The sequence below is a fragment of the Chrysemys picta genome, chromosome 1 (genome assembly GCF_011386835.1).
Source record: "Chrysemys picta bellii isolate R12L10 chromosome 1, ASM1138683v2, whole genome shotgun sequence".
NCBI classification, from domain to species: domain Eukaryota; kingdom Metazoa; phylum Chordata; order Testudines; family Emydidae; genus Chrysemys; species Chrysemys picta.
This window is the reverse complement of record NC_088791.1, coordinates 191,013,690-191,029,491: the sequence shown is the minus strand read 5'-3', so window position 1 is coordinate 191,029,491 and position 15,802 is coordinate 191,013,690. Positions and strand designations below refer to the sequence as shown.

The following is a 15,802-nucleotide window of genomic DNA, read 5'->3' as shown; positions in this document are numbered from 1 at the left end:
TGCAGCATCTCAGGTTTGGGGAGTAGGGTGATCAGATGTCCCAATTTTATAGGGCCAGTCCAGAGTTTTGGGTCTTTTTCTTATATAGGCTCCTATTACCCCCCACTCCCTGTCCTGATTTTTCACACTTGCTGTCTGGTCACCCTATTGGGGAGAGACAGCCAGGCCAAACCTGAGTGGCGCTGTGACCCCATGCCGGGTCTGAATGGTTGGGGTGGGGAGCTGGGCCCAGCCCCGCAGGACAGGCGCCACTGCTGCAGTGAGAGTGTGGGGCAGGGCCGTTTTCCAACCCCCCAGGTCTCCCCTCTGCATCAAGCTGAAACAAGTGTATATTTACCTGGGGCCTTACGACTCATCTAAACCTTCTATCAGGACCTACCATTTGGGAAACACTGCCCTGCACTTTATGATGGGTTACTGTGTGCACCGAAGGAAGAATTGGTGCACTGCCGCTGAGCCAGCCGTCAGCATACTTTATAAAGTTTATCAGCATCCTACTGATTTTCCCAAGACTCATCAGGAGCACTGTAATGGTTGTCATAGTCTGCTGTGCCCCTCTCGTGTTCCTATTTGAACACTTACTAACCTTTAAAACTTGACTGTAAAGTTCAGAAGCGTGGTCCTGTGAACCATATTGCAAATAGAGAGAAACCCAACAGACCTAATTTTAATGATCTCCTACTGATCTGGAAAAAGAGTTTTAGATAGAATATTCTAACTGTGACAAACACCTTTTTTTAGTGTCTTAATTTACAAACTTGTCTAATTAGCTCCAGCTTTGCTAGAACGTTTCTCTAGAACAAGCCTCCCTTGCAAATGTATCTCCACAGGAAGAGAACTAGAGACTTTTCTTTTTTAATGAGTTTGTCTCCTGTAGTTAGTTGATGGCCTATTTTAAGCTGACAGAGCCAACACGCCATTCTGACATAACTATATAAAATTTGAATAACTTTTAAAATTAGAATTTTATCATCTAATCTTAGATCCCGGACACAACTAAATGAAACAGTAAACTCAGTTTTCATTTCTTTCCTTTCTATTTTCATTCTACTGAAGGACAGAGAATGTTAGAAGACTTTGTGAACTCTGCTGAACACCTGTATTTTTAATATCTTGTAATTTATAGACACTTTGTCCAATTTACTTAAAATCTGAGAGAAATTTTATGTGCTAATTTTATATCAGATCAATTCTGTGGACTTTTGGCTGGTGGCCAAGATCAGACTTGTAATGGAAACCGAGATGCGTCCTTATCTGTGGAGAAGCTACTGCCTTTCCATAACACTGTATTAGATATATATAGACTGTAGTCCAAAGTGTACAATTTCACTCCCTTACCAAGCTTTAACGTTCAATCTGAGTACGCAGTTTGAGAAGCAGAAGCTATCTTAATGAATTCTTAGTCTCCTCCTAGAAACAGATGTTCCTTAACAGCTACACATTTTGCTGAAACTTGTTAAAACTATAACACAAACATTTTAAGCAAGATGTTTATAGACTGTGGCCCTGCTTTTTGTGCCCATTAAGCCACTCAGAGGTACTAGTACCTATAAATCAGGTACTTCACTTCTAAGGGTATGTCTACATTGCAAAAGAACACCTGCAGCAGCAAGTCTTAGAGCCTGGGTCTACAGACTCAAGCTCACGCTACATCACTAAAAATAACACTGTAGATGTTCCTGCTTGGGTGGGAGTCTGGGCTCCAAAACCCAGCATGGGGGGCAGGTCTCAGAGCCTAGGCTCCAGCTCAAGTAGGAATGTCTACACTGCTACTTTTAGCGCCGTAGCATGAGGCCAAGTCTGTAGCCTCAGGCTCTGAGATTCACTGTTGGGATTTCCCCCCCCACCGCCCTTGATACCCTAAGTCTCCTAAAGACCAGGCTTTAAAAAAAAAAAAAAATCAGGTCTATATTAGATGTCATTTACCTATAACAGAAAAGGTTCTTTTACACTTACCCAAAATTACACTAAATGATTCAGGTAGGATTCTGGGGATGCTTTCCATTAACCCCCCGCCAGTTATAGGGGCAAAGGCCTTCACATGCCCTGAACGAAGGACAGGCAACAAAGCCTTGCTGTAGATTTTGGTTGGAGTTAGCAATAGTTCTCCTGTGATCATAAAAGTTTACAAAATCATTAGAGATAAAAATCAGCGCAGAAGCACTTTTATCAGGCAATACAAGAAATTATGCTTTTATCAGCATTCCTCTTCCTATCTATAGGACAAAGAACCTATCAAGAGTAGCGTGGGAAGACTGCAAGCTGTGTTGCCACACTGTGGGGAAACGGATGAAAGATCTCAGAAACCAAGGAACTGGACCATGGGCCTAAAACTGGGCTGGTGGCAACCATAACTAGGAAATTCAATCTTGAGGTCTAAAAACCCTGCCAGTGTCTATTTAAGAAAATAACTGAACTGGATTCACTTCCAGGAAGGTTCACCTTTAAAAAGCAGATATTATTATACCTAACGGCTGGTCGCCACATCCACCAGGTACTGGAGACGAGTAGTGCAGGGAAGACATTAAGAGAATCTTCCTTACAAGGTTAAAGCCATGGCTGTGAATCCCAGAAGAAGCTAGTCCAATGACGACATCCCCCTCAGCAACTCTCTCCTGCTGCAGGAACATTTGGCCTCGTTCCACTGCACCAACTGCAAAGCCAGCGAGGTCGTACTCTCCAGGCGAATACATGCCTGGCATTTCAGCAATCTCTCTTCCTAGGGGAAGGGAGAAAGCAGGCAGCACTAACTGTAAAAACATCCGCATTTCATTTCTAATGTGGAATCAATTGCAGTTTTCAAATTGGGGGCATATTCGGTGTTGCTAAAAAGACAGGCACAGCTTAAACTGCACGTTTCTTATTTCAACCAAAAAGCTAGTTAAGCTCAGAGTTACAAAAATGAACAGTGGGAAGGGGAAAAGTATTACCTGAGCACTGATTTCTGGGAAAAAATCAAAATGGTGCCTCTTGGGTTAGGGAGAGGAAGTTCTATTTGGAGAGGGAATGGACATTTTTTTAAGTGCACTAAGAATCCGGTGCCTCAAATTCTGCTCCAATTTGCACCAGAGTAAGTGAGAGAGGAGAATCAGGCTCAGTGTCTGCGTACTAATGGCAGTAATAATTTTATATCAGAACCTTCAAATCCCATACAGGAAGTGAGTGCCCGTACCCAAGAGAGCGCATCCTGCCTTTTTACAAGCTTCAGCTATTCCCGCTATGACTGCTTGAGCCACTTCAGCGTCAAGTTTCCCACAGGCAAAATAGTCAAGGAAGAAGAGGGGCTCTGCTCCCTGAGCCAGGATGTCATTGATACACATGGCAACCAAGTCCTGGCCAATGGTGTCATGTTTCTTACACATCTGTGCAATCTGTAACAAGAGAGTGAGAGAACCAATTTATAGCTGTGATAGCAAAAATTTTCCTGGAGAAAATTCTGAAGGAGAAACTAGTTGAGGATCTTGAGGTCAATGGCAATTGCGACAACTTACAACATGGTTTTACCAAAGGCAGATCGTGCCAAACCAATCTGATCTCCTTCTTTGAGAAAGTAACAGACTTATTAGATAAGGGAAATGCGGTGGACCTAATATACCTTGATTTCAGTAAAGCGTTTGATACTGTACCGCACGAGGAATTATTGATTAAATTGGAAAAGATGGGGATCGATATGAAAATCCAGAGGTGGATAAGGAACTGGTTAATAGGGAGACTGCAGCGGGTCGTATTGAAGGGTGAACTATCAGGTTGGAGGGAGGTCACCAGTGGAGTTCCTCAAGGTTCGGTTTTGGGACCCATTTTATTTAATCTATTTATTACTGACCTCGGAACCAATTGTAGGAGTGGGCTGATAAAGTTTGCGGATGACACAAAGCTGGGAGGTATTGCCAATTCGGAGAAGGATCGGGATATTCTGCAGGGAGACTTGAATGACCTTGTGAATTGGAGTAACAGAAATAGGATGAAATTTAATAGTGAAAAGTGTAAGGTGATGCATTTAGGGATGACTAACAACAATTTTAGTTACAAGCTGGGGACGCATCGGTTAGAAGTAACGGAGGAGGAGAAAGACCTCGGGGTCCTTGTAGACCGCAGGATGACTATGAGTCGACAATGTGACGTGGCGGTGAAAAAAGCCAATGCGGTCTTGGGATGCATTAGGCGAGGTATATCTAGTAGGGATAAGGAGGTGCTGCTTCCGTTGTATAAGGCACTGGTGAGACCTCATTTGGAGTACTGTGTGCAGTTCTGGTCTCCCATGTTTAAAAAAGATGAACTCAAATTGGAACGGGTACAGAGAAGGGCCACTAGGATGATCAGAGGAATGGAAAACCTGTCGTATGAAAGGAGACTTGAGGAGCTTGGATTCTTTAGCCTGACCAAACGAAGGCTGAAGGGGGATATGATTGCTCTCTTTAAATATATCAGAGGAATAAATACCAGGGAGGGAGAGGAATTATTCCAGCTCAGTACTAATGTAGACACGAGAACGAATGGATACAAACTGGCCATGGGGAAGTTTAGGCTTGAAACTAGACGAAGGTTTCTGACCGTCAGAGGGGTGAAATATTGGAACAGCCTTCCGAGGGAAACGGTGGGGGCGAAGGACCTGTCTGGTTTTAAGATTAAGCTAGATAAGTTTATGGAGGGAATGGTTTAATGGGATAACATGATTTTAGTCAAAGGAACAGCGTGCCATCGCTGGTAAATAGTATAATGGCTAATGAGGGTCAGGCTGGAGAATCTTGCCTACGTGCTCGGGGTTTTACTGATCGCCCTATTTGGGGTCGGGAAGGAATTTTCCTCCAGGGTAGATTGGCAGAGGCCCTGGAGGTTTGTCGCCTTCCTCCGCAGCATGGGGCAGGGATCACTAGCTGGAGGATTCTCTGCTAATTGAAGTCTCTAAACCACATGATTTGGGGACTTCAACAGCAGAGTCAAGGGGAAGGGTAGGGACAGCTTTGTGGCCTGCATCATGCGGGAGGTCAGACTAGATGATCATAATGGTCCCTTCTGACCTTAAAGTCTATGAGTCTATGAGCAGCTCTGACATGGTTGCCACATCATAGGCAAGAAGAGTGGACAATCTTCTTATTGTCTGTGCTAAGTATCCCATAACACCTTGCATTTGCTGAAGTAAGCATTCAGAATGAATGTATGTATTTTGATTTAGATAAGTTTCCTATGCTTTAGTACAATACCTGGAATGCTAGTATCCAAAATGACAATAAGGAAGGAACAAGACAACAAGTTAGGGAACTGGAGCAAACAGTTGGATTTTAGTGATGTGTAAAGAAATGTAAAACTTGCAAAACCACATAAATAATACCAGCTGAAGTGTGTAACTTGGGGAGCACACTTTCTTCATAAGGTGAATATAACATATCTGCATGGGACTGCTCTTCAGAAACTGGTATCACATAGAACCTTTTTCTTGTACCATATTAATAAACCTGACTGACATTGGTTATTTGGCCTTGAGTATATTTCATAACAAAATAATGAACCAAAGCATGGTCAAGCAATTGATTATACAATTTATCAACACACAATGAAGTCTTGTTTACTCAAGAAAGACTTTTAAATGTTTTTTGAAGATTACCATATTGCTTGCATCTATTCATGTCTGCTTCCCATAACAACTGTCACTGAGGGTTTCTCTAAAGTAGGGAAATTTACACCAGTGTAACTACAAATGGGTTTGCTTACATTGGTGAAGCTCTGGCAATGCAGTTAACGCTGGTGCCAACTGCTAATGCAGACACAGTGCACTGATGCAAATCAGGGCTTGCATCAGTGCAACTTACCTTGGTAACTGATAGCTACACTGGATGAAACTAGCAGAAAAAAAATTCTGTGTAGGGCTGTATGTTAGGCCATGTTTACAGTGGGGAGTTGTGCTTGTGTACCTACACCAGTACAAAATAATTCAGTACAGAAAGATTGAGCGGAAAACATAAGTAAAGACTCCCATTGGCTTCAATGGGTGCTGGATCAGGCTCACATGCAATATCTGGGTTTGATTTGCAAAGCCAGGACTCTTTCACCCCAGACCAATGGGGACTGGGAGCACTATGGAGTTATTCAGCGTCTTCTATTGCACTGTAAGAATCCCTCTGGTTCAGCTAGCAAACAGCATTGATGGGCATTATTAACAAACTCTTGTCAGCCAAGGAAGAGTCTCAGGAGTGAGGGAATATAAGACAGAGAATATAAATCAGTCCTCTGCTGATTTGTTGCGAGGAAAGAGTGGTACTAAGTTTCCCCAGTGAGATTTTTTTGAAGTAGGAAACATTCAAGAGCCAAAAGATCATCATGGCAGTTCTAGAACCTTCATTTACTCCCAAATACGTACATGCACATACACGCAAGTCTCAATTAGCTTAATCTAGGAAGTGCAACGTACTTGTGGTGGTGAGGCTGTAGGGAGACAGGTGGTGGTGGGTGTAGGATATGTGTTATGAGTGTGTGATAGCAGCATCTCATATCATTTGACTAGCGTGGACCTGTAGGGTATGTCTACACAGCAATTAAACACCCAGAGCTGGCCCGGGTCTGCTGACTTGGGCTCACAGGGCTCGGGTTGTGGGGCTGTAAATTTGCTCTGTAGACATCTGGGCTTAGGCTGGAGCCAAAGCTCTTGGACACAGCAAGGTGGGAGGGTCCCAGAGCCCGGGCTACAGCCTGAGCCCAAATATCTACACAGCAATTTTTAGCCCTGCAGCCTGAGCCCAGATCAGCTGACCTGGGCCACCTGCTGATCTTTTATTCCAGCACAGACATACCTCCAATGTCTTTACAATGCTCAGAGTTGTACGCTGTACAATACATTGTGCTATTTTTAAAATTCTCAGCAAACAACATAAGCTCTGGTATGGGCATGCCAGTGGTTACCTGCAATTTAGATCCAATGCCTTTAGTTCGAGATACCAAGATAGGATCATCATAACCAGATGATTTCAAGTCAAAGAAATCAGTAGAGCCTCCCAGCTCTGCATGGCTGCCTGCGTACAAAAAATGCCCAGGACAACTTTTAGGTAACTCTAAGGAAAAAACAACAACAAGCGTTACTAGTGAAAATCATTACAGCTTGGACAACTTATTACTGGTCCCACGGACTAAACTAGAAACATGTTCAATCATATGAAGTACAGATCCTGAAATCACGTCTTTCATGTTGTCATAACTCATTTTTATGGCCTAGTATTTTGTAAATTATAGTGTATCTACAGCAAAAAATCACTGGTGACCAGTATTTACCAACTGATCCCTTCTTAGCTGATAATCTTTCTTATTCCACTTTAAAAACTAATTATGTAACAGAAAGCCTTCCTCCAACCACATGACTGTTACTAACAAAAGGTACAGTGTGAACAGCAGACTTCAAAATTCAGTGTTCATTAACAAGATCACAGATACCTGTATGCATATCATACACTGCTAAAACAATCTATGAAGCTGGTACAAGAACTACTGTAACAGTTGACCAGTGGTAATACAGCATGACTTCAGTGGACACCGACATAATATTCTACTAAAAAGCTAGTGGCAAGATTTGCTATACTACAGTAATCTAGTGCAGTGGTTCCCAAACCTTATCGGCTTACATACTATCTTAAAAAATTGATGATCCAACAATTCACTTCACAGCAAGCTCTCTTTCCACAAGTTCCCATTGTCTAGTGTGTCAAGGTCAAGCCAGGGATGTAACTGAAAGAGAATGTCATTCCCCTTGTTTAACTTAAGTGGATGGTTTAAACAAGAAAGAGACAGAAGAAAATGAGAATTCTCTTTGGTAAAGATGATTTAAGCCCTGGTTCAATCATATGCAAGTGCTATCGCCTCATTAGTGATACCAATGCCAGGTGTTTCACCTGAGTGGAAAGGTCAGTCTGCTCATTTCTTAGGAGGAATTCAGGTTTCATTCAAAATAGAGGAAGTTTGCAGAACTGTTCTAACCTTACCTGATCTACTACCAGTTGCAGCTGGTGGTTCAGATTGATTAATCAAAGCACTGCTGGTTATAGTGTCTACATGTACGTCACCATGTATCAGGCCTCTGAAAGGGAAAAGGGGGCACATTTGTGGTTATAGTAACATTTTCTGCATCACTGTTGCTCATCACAGAATCAGAACAATATGAATGGCTGTGGGCTAGGCAAGCATCTATTTCTGCTAGTGCCCTTGCTTACATACACAGACCGCTGCAGGAAAGCTATAGCCTGATAACCAATGTCCTTTCTGTAAATGGCACCCTGGAACCGTATGGCTGCTACTCCTTTGTTGGCTTCTTCCAGTGCTGCCATCAGATCCTCCTTGATAGCCGTGACTGTAAGGACTCTGCCACCGTCAGTCACCACTTTATCATCCCGCATGGTTGTGCCTGCATGGAACACCTTCACCCCTAGCTCTTGCGCTTGTAGAAGTCCTACAAAAATAAAAGCAAAATTAGATCTCATTATTTTAAATAAAATATAATGCCGGTGACAGTGCTGGCGGCTGAAGTTCTTTTTTGCCTCATAGCACAAATACAGCACAGGCGGTGGCCATACACGCTTCCTTACACTTCCTCACCGATGTGTGTATCCTGAAAAGATCACTTCCAGGGTGAAAGAGTAGCTCACTTCACATGCCAATTCTATCCTAAACCTTCCTGCTGAGTCTGCCCTCAAGAGCAGCAGTTCACAGAAAAAGAGATGCATTAGGACATCTAAAACTCACCCACCTGCCACAGCAAGATGTTTTCAACACCATGTTTTTGAAGAACTTGTCCAGTCTAATGTTAAATGACTCTAGAGACAAGGCTTCCCTTGAGATACTATTCCACACCCCAGAAGAACTCGCTGTTTGGAATATTTTCTTGAAATTCATCCTGTATTTTAATTTTCATCCTATTACATCAAGTTATACTGCTTAGACCACCCTGAACCATTCCTCGCCCTCCATAGGATCTGCACCCTTCAAATACTTGTAGATGGTTGTCTCCTCACCCCTAGTCATTGGTTAAGCAAGTTAAAAACCTTTCGTTCTTTCAATACATACTAGAAAAATAAGGGATTTTTCTGGGGCGGGGGGAGAGGGTTTTACTGTTGAGGTTATTTTTTGAGGGAGAAATTTGCTGCTGTCATCATTAGGCAGAAAAATCCAGCATACCAACTCCCAATCTCACAATAGGCTAGGAACTGTTTTTACCAGCAAAAGAAACTCTTTCCACTTGCTGCAATTATAATGTGTCCCATTGCTATGCAGGCTGCACTGCACTGAAGGTCAGAGCTGAGGTACAGTTGGCTGTACTTCAGTAGCGTAGCTAGGGGGGTTCAGGGGAAGCAGCCGCTTCCCCTCAGTATATTTTTCAAAAGCGGCGCCAGCCGGGCCGGCGCTGGGCTCCTGCAGGCTAGGAGGGGGCAGGAGGCATGGTCGGACTCCGGAGGAGCCATGGGGGGGGGGGGGCGCGGCGGGTGCGGCCAGAGAAGCGAAGGGGCCGGCTCCTCGGCCATCGCGCCCCATGCTCAGCGCGGCCCCAACATCGCCGCCGCGGCCGCCTCCTGCGGCGGCTCAGGGCTCAGCGGCCGAGCGCTCCGCAGCTGGCGGGCAGATCCCCTCTCCGCAGCAGCTTCCTGCTTCCAGGCTGAGGGAAGCAGGAAGCTGCCGGGGGGAGGGGATCTGCCCGCCAGCTGCGGATCACTTGGCCGCCGAGCCCTGAGCCGCCACAGGAGGCAGCCGCGCTGAGCGTGGGGCACAATGGCCGAGGAGCCCGGCCGCTTTGCTCCTCCGGCCACGCCTGCCGCCCCCCCAAATGGCTCCTCCGGAGTCCGGCTATGCTGCCCGCCCCTTGCCTGCAGGAGCCCAGCGGCGGCCCGGCAGGCTCCACTTTTGAAAAAAATGCTGGACTGCCCGGACAAGGGAACCAGGAAGCTGCCGGGGAGAGGGGATCTGCCCGCCAGCTGCTGCCCGCCCCACTGTTCCGCTCCCCCCAGTCCCCGGGAGAAGCGAGCAGCGCCCGCCCGCCACGCCTTCCCCCGCGCCCGCCCCCCCCCCTCCTCCGAGCCCCAACGAGCCCCTCCGAGGGGGGGCGCAGCATCGCCACAGCGTGGCCGGAGGAGCCGAGGAAGGGCGTGGCCAGAGGAGGAGCCAAGGGGGGGGGCGCCTTTTTTATGGTTGCTCCCCCTGCACTGAGAAGCTGACTACGCCACTGCTGTGCTTCAGGACTCTGATTTCAAATTAACTCTTGTGCCTAAGGTTTTTTAAGAAATAACATTTTATTCTGGCATATGCTTTTCACATTCTACATACAGTGTAAGCAACAGAAAAACACACAGGGCAATCATATTCTAGTTGTGATATGCAAAGATTCTCATTTCCTTCTGTCCTGAAGAGTTTAGGTGTTGCAGGGGGATACATGTATACACACTAAGCAATGGATTACGAATAAAGTGTCAAACTTAACCAGGGATTTCTTTGCGTTTACTGTTTTTTGTCATTACTCATGTGTAGATTTAGGGTTCCTGTAACTGAAATATACACTTCTCCAGAGCACCACAGGGATAAGCAAAATAAAGACACTGGTTGCATGGGAAGAGCTCAGGCTTGCTAGCTGGTGCAGAGGAAGGACTTGCAAACCAGATATGGTGTAGGGAAGTGGCTCTCAACCTTTCCAGACTACTGTACCCCTTTCAAGAGTCTGATTTGTCTTGTGTACCCCCAAGTTTCACCTCACTTAAAAACTACTTGCTTACAAAATCAGACCTAAAAATACAAGTGTCACAGCACACTGTTACTGAAAAATTGCTTACTTTCTCATTTTTACCATATAATTATAAAATACATCAATTGGAATATAAATATTGTACTTGCATTTCAGTGTATCGTATAATACAGCAGTATAAACAAGTCATTGTCTGTATGAAATTTTAGTTTGTACAGACTTTGCTACTGCTTTTTATGTAGCCTGTTGTAAAACTAGGCAAATATCTAGAGGAGTTGATGTACTCCCTGGAAGACCTCTGAGTACCCCCAGGGGTTCATGTACCCCTGGTTGAGAACCACTGGTGTAGGGGAAGTGCACTCTGCTCCTGTTAAAAAGGTTAATAATTTTCAGTATTACACAGGCCAAGGTGATGGTGTTCCAATTTTAGCATGGCGTTGTCCAGCTGAGACAACTGGCTCACCTTACCAGAAGCCAGCAAAGCTGAGCTAGTACAAGAGCACACATGAAAAGGTGATATTCCAGTTTGTGCTCCCCCCAAAGTCTCTGGAGGAATTCTGAATGGGTCAGCCAGAATTCCACCAGGAATTCCTAACGCTCTAGAGCAGTGTTTTTCAAACTTTTTTTCTGGCGACCCAGTTGAAGAAAATTGTTGATGGCCATGACCCAGCGGAGCTAGGGATGAGGGGTTTGGGGTGTCGGAGGGGCTCAGGGCTAGGGCAGAGGGTTGGGGTGCAGGGGTGAGGGCTATGGGGTGGGGCCAGAAATGAGGGGTTCGGGCGTGGGAGAGGGCTCTGGGCTGGGACAGGGGTTGGGGTGCAGGGCTCTGGGTGCAGGGCTCTGGGATGGGGCTGGGGATGACGGGTTTGGGGTACAGGAAAGGGCTCCAGGTTTGAGGGGGCTCAGGTCTTGGGCAGGGAATTGGGGCGCGGGGTTGAGGTGCAGGCTTACCTCCAGTGGCTCCCAGTCAGTGGTGCAGCCGGGGTGCAGAGGCAGGCTTCCCACCTGTCTGGGCACCATCCCCCCCAGCTCCCATTGGCCGGGAACTGGGCAATGGGAGTGTGCAGCCAGTGCTCGGGGCGGGGGCAATGCATGGAGCCCCATGGCCCCCCCTCTTAGGAGCTGGACCTGCTGCTGGCTGCTTCCGGGGCACAGCACTGTGTCAGAACAGGTAGGGACTAGCCTGCCTTAGCTAGGCAGCACTGCTGACAAGACTTTTAATGGCCGGGTCGGTTGGCGGTGCTGACCAGAGTCGCCACGACCCAGAGCCTTACATTCCACGACCCACAGTTTGAAAACCACTGCACTAGAGCCCTCTTCTCATCCCAACTCCAAGCCACAGTCTGGTCCTTAGAGAGTGCTGTTTGAAACTGCAAGCCCCTGTGGTACTTTGGACAGGTGTGTAAACCTACATTTCCATGACAATGACTGTCCCCATGCACGGGTGCAAGGAGTGATGAAGGAAGGTTCCTTTCCTCCATGCACCTCCTCAGGACCAGTAACAATATGGCTCTCTACTAAATCAAACTCACTGGGCCCCTTGCAGTAGTCCTGGTCTGGAATAAAAAAAAAAAAGTTACCTGTTACCTCCATGCCTTTGACATAGTCTCCTGGGTACCCTTCACTTGCCATAACCACAGAGACAGCAGTACGGTTTTCTGACCAAGCTGGCATGCAGCTGCAGAGTTTGCCATCAATTGTTGCTTGAATCACTTCATAAAAGTCATTTTTAAGCAGTGGAAGAATTACCTGCAAAAGTATGTTTAGTTAAATGTTTTTTGTTAACTGTTGAAATATCAAAGACTTATTAAGCTTTTCTTCAAAAATTAAAACTCACATGAAGCCCACCTGAATGAGCAAAAAAATGTGTTGGAGAACAGGAAAAATGTTGCTACATTTGCAGATTTGGAAAAAAAAATCAGTCGACATTAATTTACAGCAATTATTCCCAGACACTAGAGCTGAGCAAATAATTGATTTTTCTGTTTGGTCACTGGACAAAAAAAGTCTGAAAACAAAAAAATTGGCTAGTTTTAAAACAAAAACTGTCTGTATCGAAACATTTTGTTTTGCCATTTGTTTCAAAACTACATTGTCTAAACAGCTCATTTTGACATTTTCTAACCGAACCATTTTGATATTTCCAAGAATTTTATTTTCAGGGTTTTTTCAGCTGAAACTATTCACTGAATTCAACATGAATTCAGATACTTTCAGTATACCAAACACAAACTTTTTGGCAAATTTACTATCACTAAGAAAATTTCATCCATCATTATTAGCAACAGGCAGAAAGCAACTATCACCTGTAGAGACCAAGTACACCTCTACCCCAATATAACGCTGTCCTCGGGAGCCAAAAAATCTTATCGTGTTATAGGTGAAACCGCATTATATCGAACTTGCTTTGATCTGCCGGAGAGCACAGCCCCGCCCCCCAGGAGCGCTGCTTTACCGCGTTAGATCCGAATTCATGTTATATCAGGTCGCATTATATCGGGGTAGAGATGTATGATACTACTTAGCACAAGTTTGTCTGGGCTCCTTTACTACTCAGAAAACCAGAATTTGAGCAATAACTTCAATCGCAAACTAAGTCAATGAACATTTCACAGAAAATAAATGCTAACAAGCAAATTTCTAATAGTTACTGCTACAGTCTCTAAGTTGCTCTTTTGTAGATTTCCATATTTGTGGTAGATATGATATACATCCTATTAAATTATGTAAATTATATTAGTAGCAAGTTATTAGATTCTGGTATGGAAAATGAAGCATATTTAGGTTTCCAACATCTCTCACTCACCTGGCACTGCGGGTCACCAAAGTGGCAGTCAAAGTTTATAATTTTCACGTCATCTTTAGTACGCACTAATCCCATTTGCAGCACACCTGAACAGAAAGCAGAACTATACAAGTTTGTTCACTTTCTTTAAAAGCAACAAACATGCGATAAACTTATGTAAACTGTAGGGAATCTGCACCTGGGTTCTGCAAAGTGTTTGAATCCTATGGCAATCCTTTTAAAATCCCATAAAAATCCAGCAAACTGCATAGCAGTGCCATAACAAATATATTCTGTCATAGATTACTGAAGATACTAGAGAAGGACAGAGCTGGTTCAGAAACATTTGAGTGTCTCTAGAGTCTAAACACACAGCGGCAGATTCTGCCCTCTGACAAAGACCATTAATTGCAGACACTCTGAAGGTATAAAGGGGCCTTGAAAAATGCACAAATAGCTCCCAAAGAATGCCTCCTGTCAGGGCCAGCTCCAGGCACCAGCGCAGGAAGCAGGTGCTTGGGGCAGCCAATGGAAAGAGGCGGCACGTCCGGGTCTTCAGCGACAAGTCCCTTGGTCCCTCTCGGAGGGAGGGACCGGCCGCTGAATTGCTGCCAAAGAATGAAGCGGCGCAGTAGAGGTGCCACTGAAGTGCCGCCGATCACGGCTTTATCTTTTCTTTTTTCTTTATTTTTTTTTTTCTTCTTAGCCGCTTGGGGCGGCAAAAAAGCTGGAGCCAGCCCTGCCTCCTGTACAGGGGAGACTTTTGTTTATTTATGTTGCACTGAATAGCTAGGCTCAGCAGAATTCAATTTTATTTTTTATAATTTCAACAAAGAAGATAACAAATCTTAAAAATAAACTTTAATCTATTTGCATTTTCAAAGTTGTGAGAAATTATGGGTGGGATCAGATAATTATTTAATGACAGAAGATGCTGAGATTCAAAAAGTTAAAGCTTTATAACTGTTAAAATACAAGTTGTCAACCTCACGTCAATATATACAAAGTGAATGTCCTTAAATCAAACTCTAATGGGTTCTCAAGCAGCATTTTACTTACTTTGCCTATATGTTAATTTCAATTATACCCTATTAAAATATTTTCTCATCAGTTTGTGTGTACAGCAACACTGATGTTTACCATCATTTACTGATAAAAATCTAATCGTTCCAAGCCTATGCATAGTTAAGTGAAATCTCCATGGCACATTGCAATGCATAGAAGTTTCTGTATTTTTTATTCAGTATTACAAGACAAAAGTCCCAACCAAAAATCCACTGCCAAGAATTTTCATTAAACAAAATCTAAAATTATTTAACCAAAACAGTAACTAAAATCATTATCAGTAAAACCTGCAACAATACATACAAACATATGGTGATCTGAAATGAATCCTTCATTGCTAGGTTCCTGAATACAGATTTAGAGAATGATATGGATGAAAAAGTCAACCTTGCAAGTGCCTCCAACATGGTACTGAGCATTTTCATCACCTATTGATTTAGTAAATAAGAGACACTTAGCACTTTGCAGGATTGGGCTCCACTTTCCTCCATACATGATCCTGATGCTTTTGATGGCAAGTGCACCCACTGGCATGAAGAGATGACTGACAGTGCTTTCATATAGCATCATCCCTTTTTTCAAATTAATTTCTTTACAGTACCGAATAAAACTTTCGTTACTGAATGTAGGTGTGAACTGTAGAGCTTAATTTAATAAAACAAACATGCAGAATTAAGGATCATCCGTCTCCATCTGGTATAATACACAGGGTTCAACAAGAAATTTTAGTTTTGTAAAAAAGAAAAACTTGAATATCTTTTGACTACTATAGTTCAGTTCTCTCCCTTTGAGGAAAGTGACTGATCAAATCAATGCAGGCTTCCCTACTGTTCAATGCAACTAACAAGTCCCTCACAATCCAGTTGGTATTTCTGCTTTATGGCTCAGAAATTCATAGTCCCGCCATTTCTCCAACTATAAGAAAAAAAGCAAGCACCATAAAACTCCTGAAATGTCATCCAGAGTAGAAATGAAAGTGTTTCTCTCAAAGGAAGAGAGATATACAATGCTGGGGAGATTTAAAATAGCATGGGAAACTAGTGCATTCTTCTTTGATGGAGATAATTTGGAGTTCAAAAGTTATTCAATAGAATTACTTGGCATGTCCTTACTCTGCCATTCAGGTGAGCACTTACCTACGTATGTTGTTCCCTCTTGTCTCATACCATCAACAACGTGTTGCAGGATAGAGTCTTTAATTTTCTCTAAAAGAGCTTCAGGAATCTGATGAGCAATTCCAAATTGAG

General features: G+C 44.0%; 1 protein-coding gene across 2 annotated transcripts in view; it reads right to left on the bottom strand.

Moving 5' to 3' along the window:
• The window catches only part of LOC101946162 (trifunctional purine biosynthetic protein adenosine-3-like), a 46,517-nt gene that overhangs the window by 10,853 nt on the left and 19,862 nt on the right, over positions 1-15,802 (bottom strand). For both annotated transcript variants that reach the window (XM_042855780.2, XM_065589802.1), the window contains exons 8-16: positions 15,692-15,779; positions 13,512-13,597; positions 12,286-12,454; positions 8,197-8,428; positions 7,965-8,059; positions 6,895-7,043; positions 3,173-3,371; positions 2,468-2,719; positions 1,957-2,109 (exon numbers count right to left, since the gene is read on the bottom strand). In XM_042855780.2, coding sequence (XP_042711714.2) covers positions 1,957-2,109; positions 2,468-2,719; positions 3,173-3,371; positions 6,895-7,043; positions 7,965-8,059; positions 8,197-8,428; positions 12,286-12,454; positions 13,512-13,597; positions 15,692-15,779 — 1,423 coding nt within the window. The remainder of the gene's footprint in view (positions 1-1,956; positions 2,110-2,467; positions 2,720-3,172; positions 3,372-6,894; positions 7,044-7,964; positions 8,060-8,196; positions 8,429-12,285; positions 12,455-13,511; positions 13,598-15,691; positions 15,780-15,802) is intronic.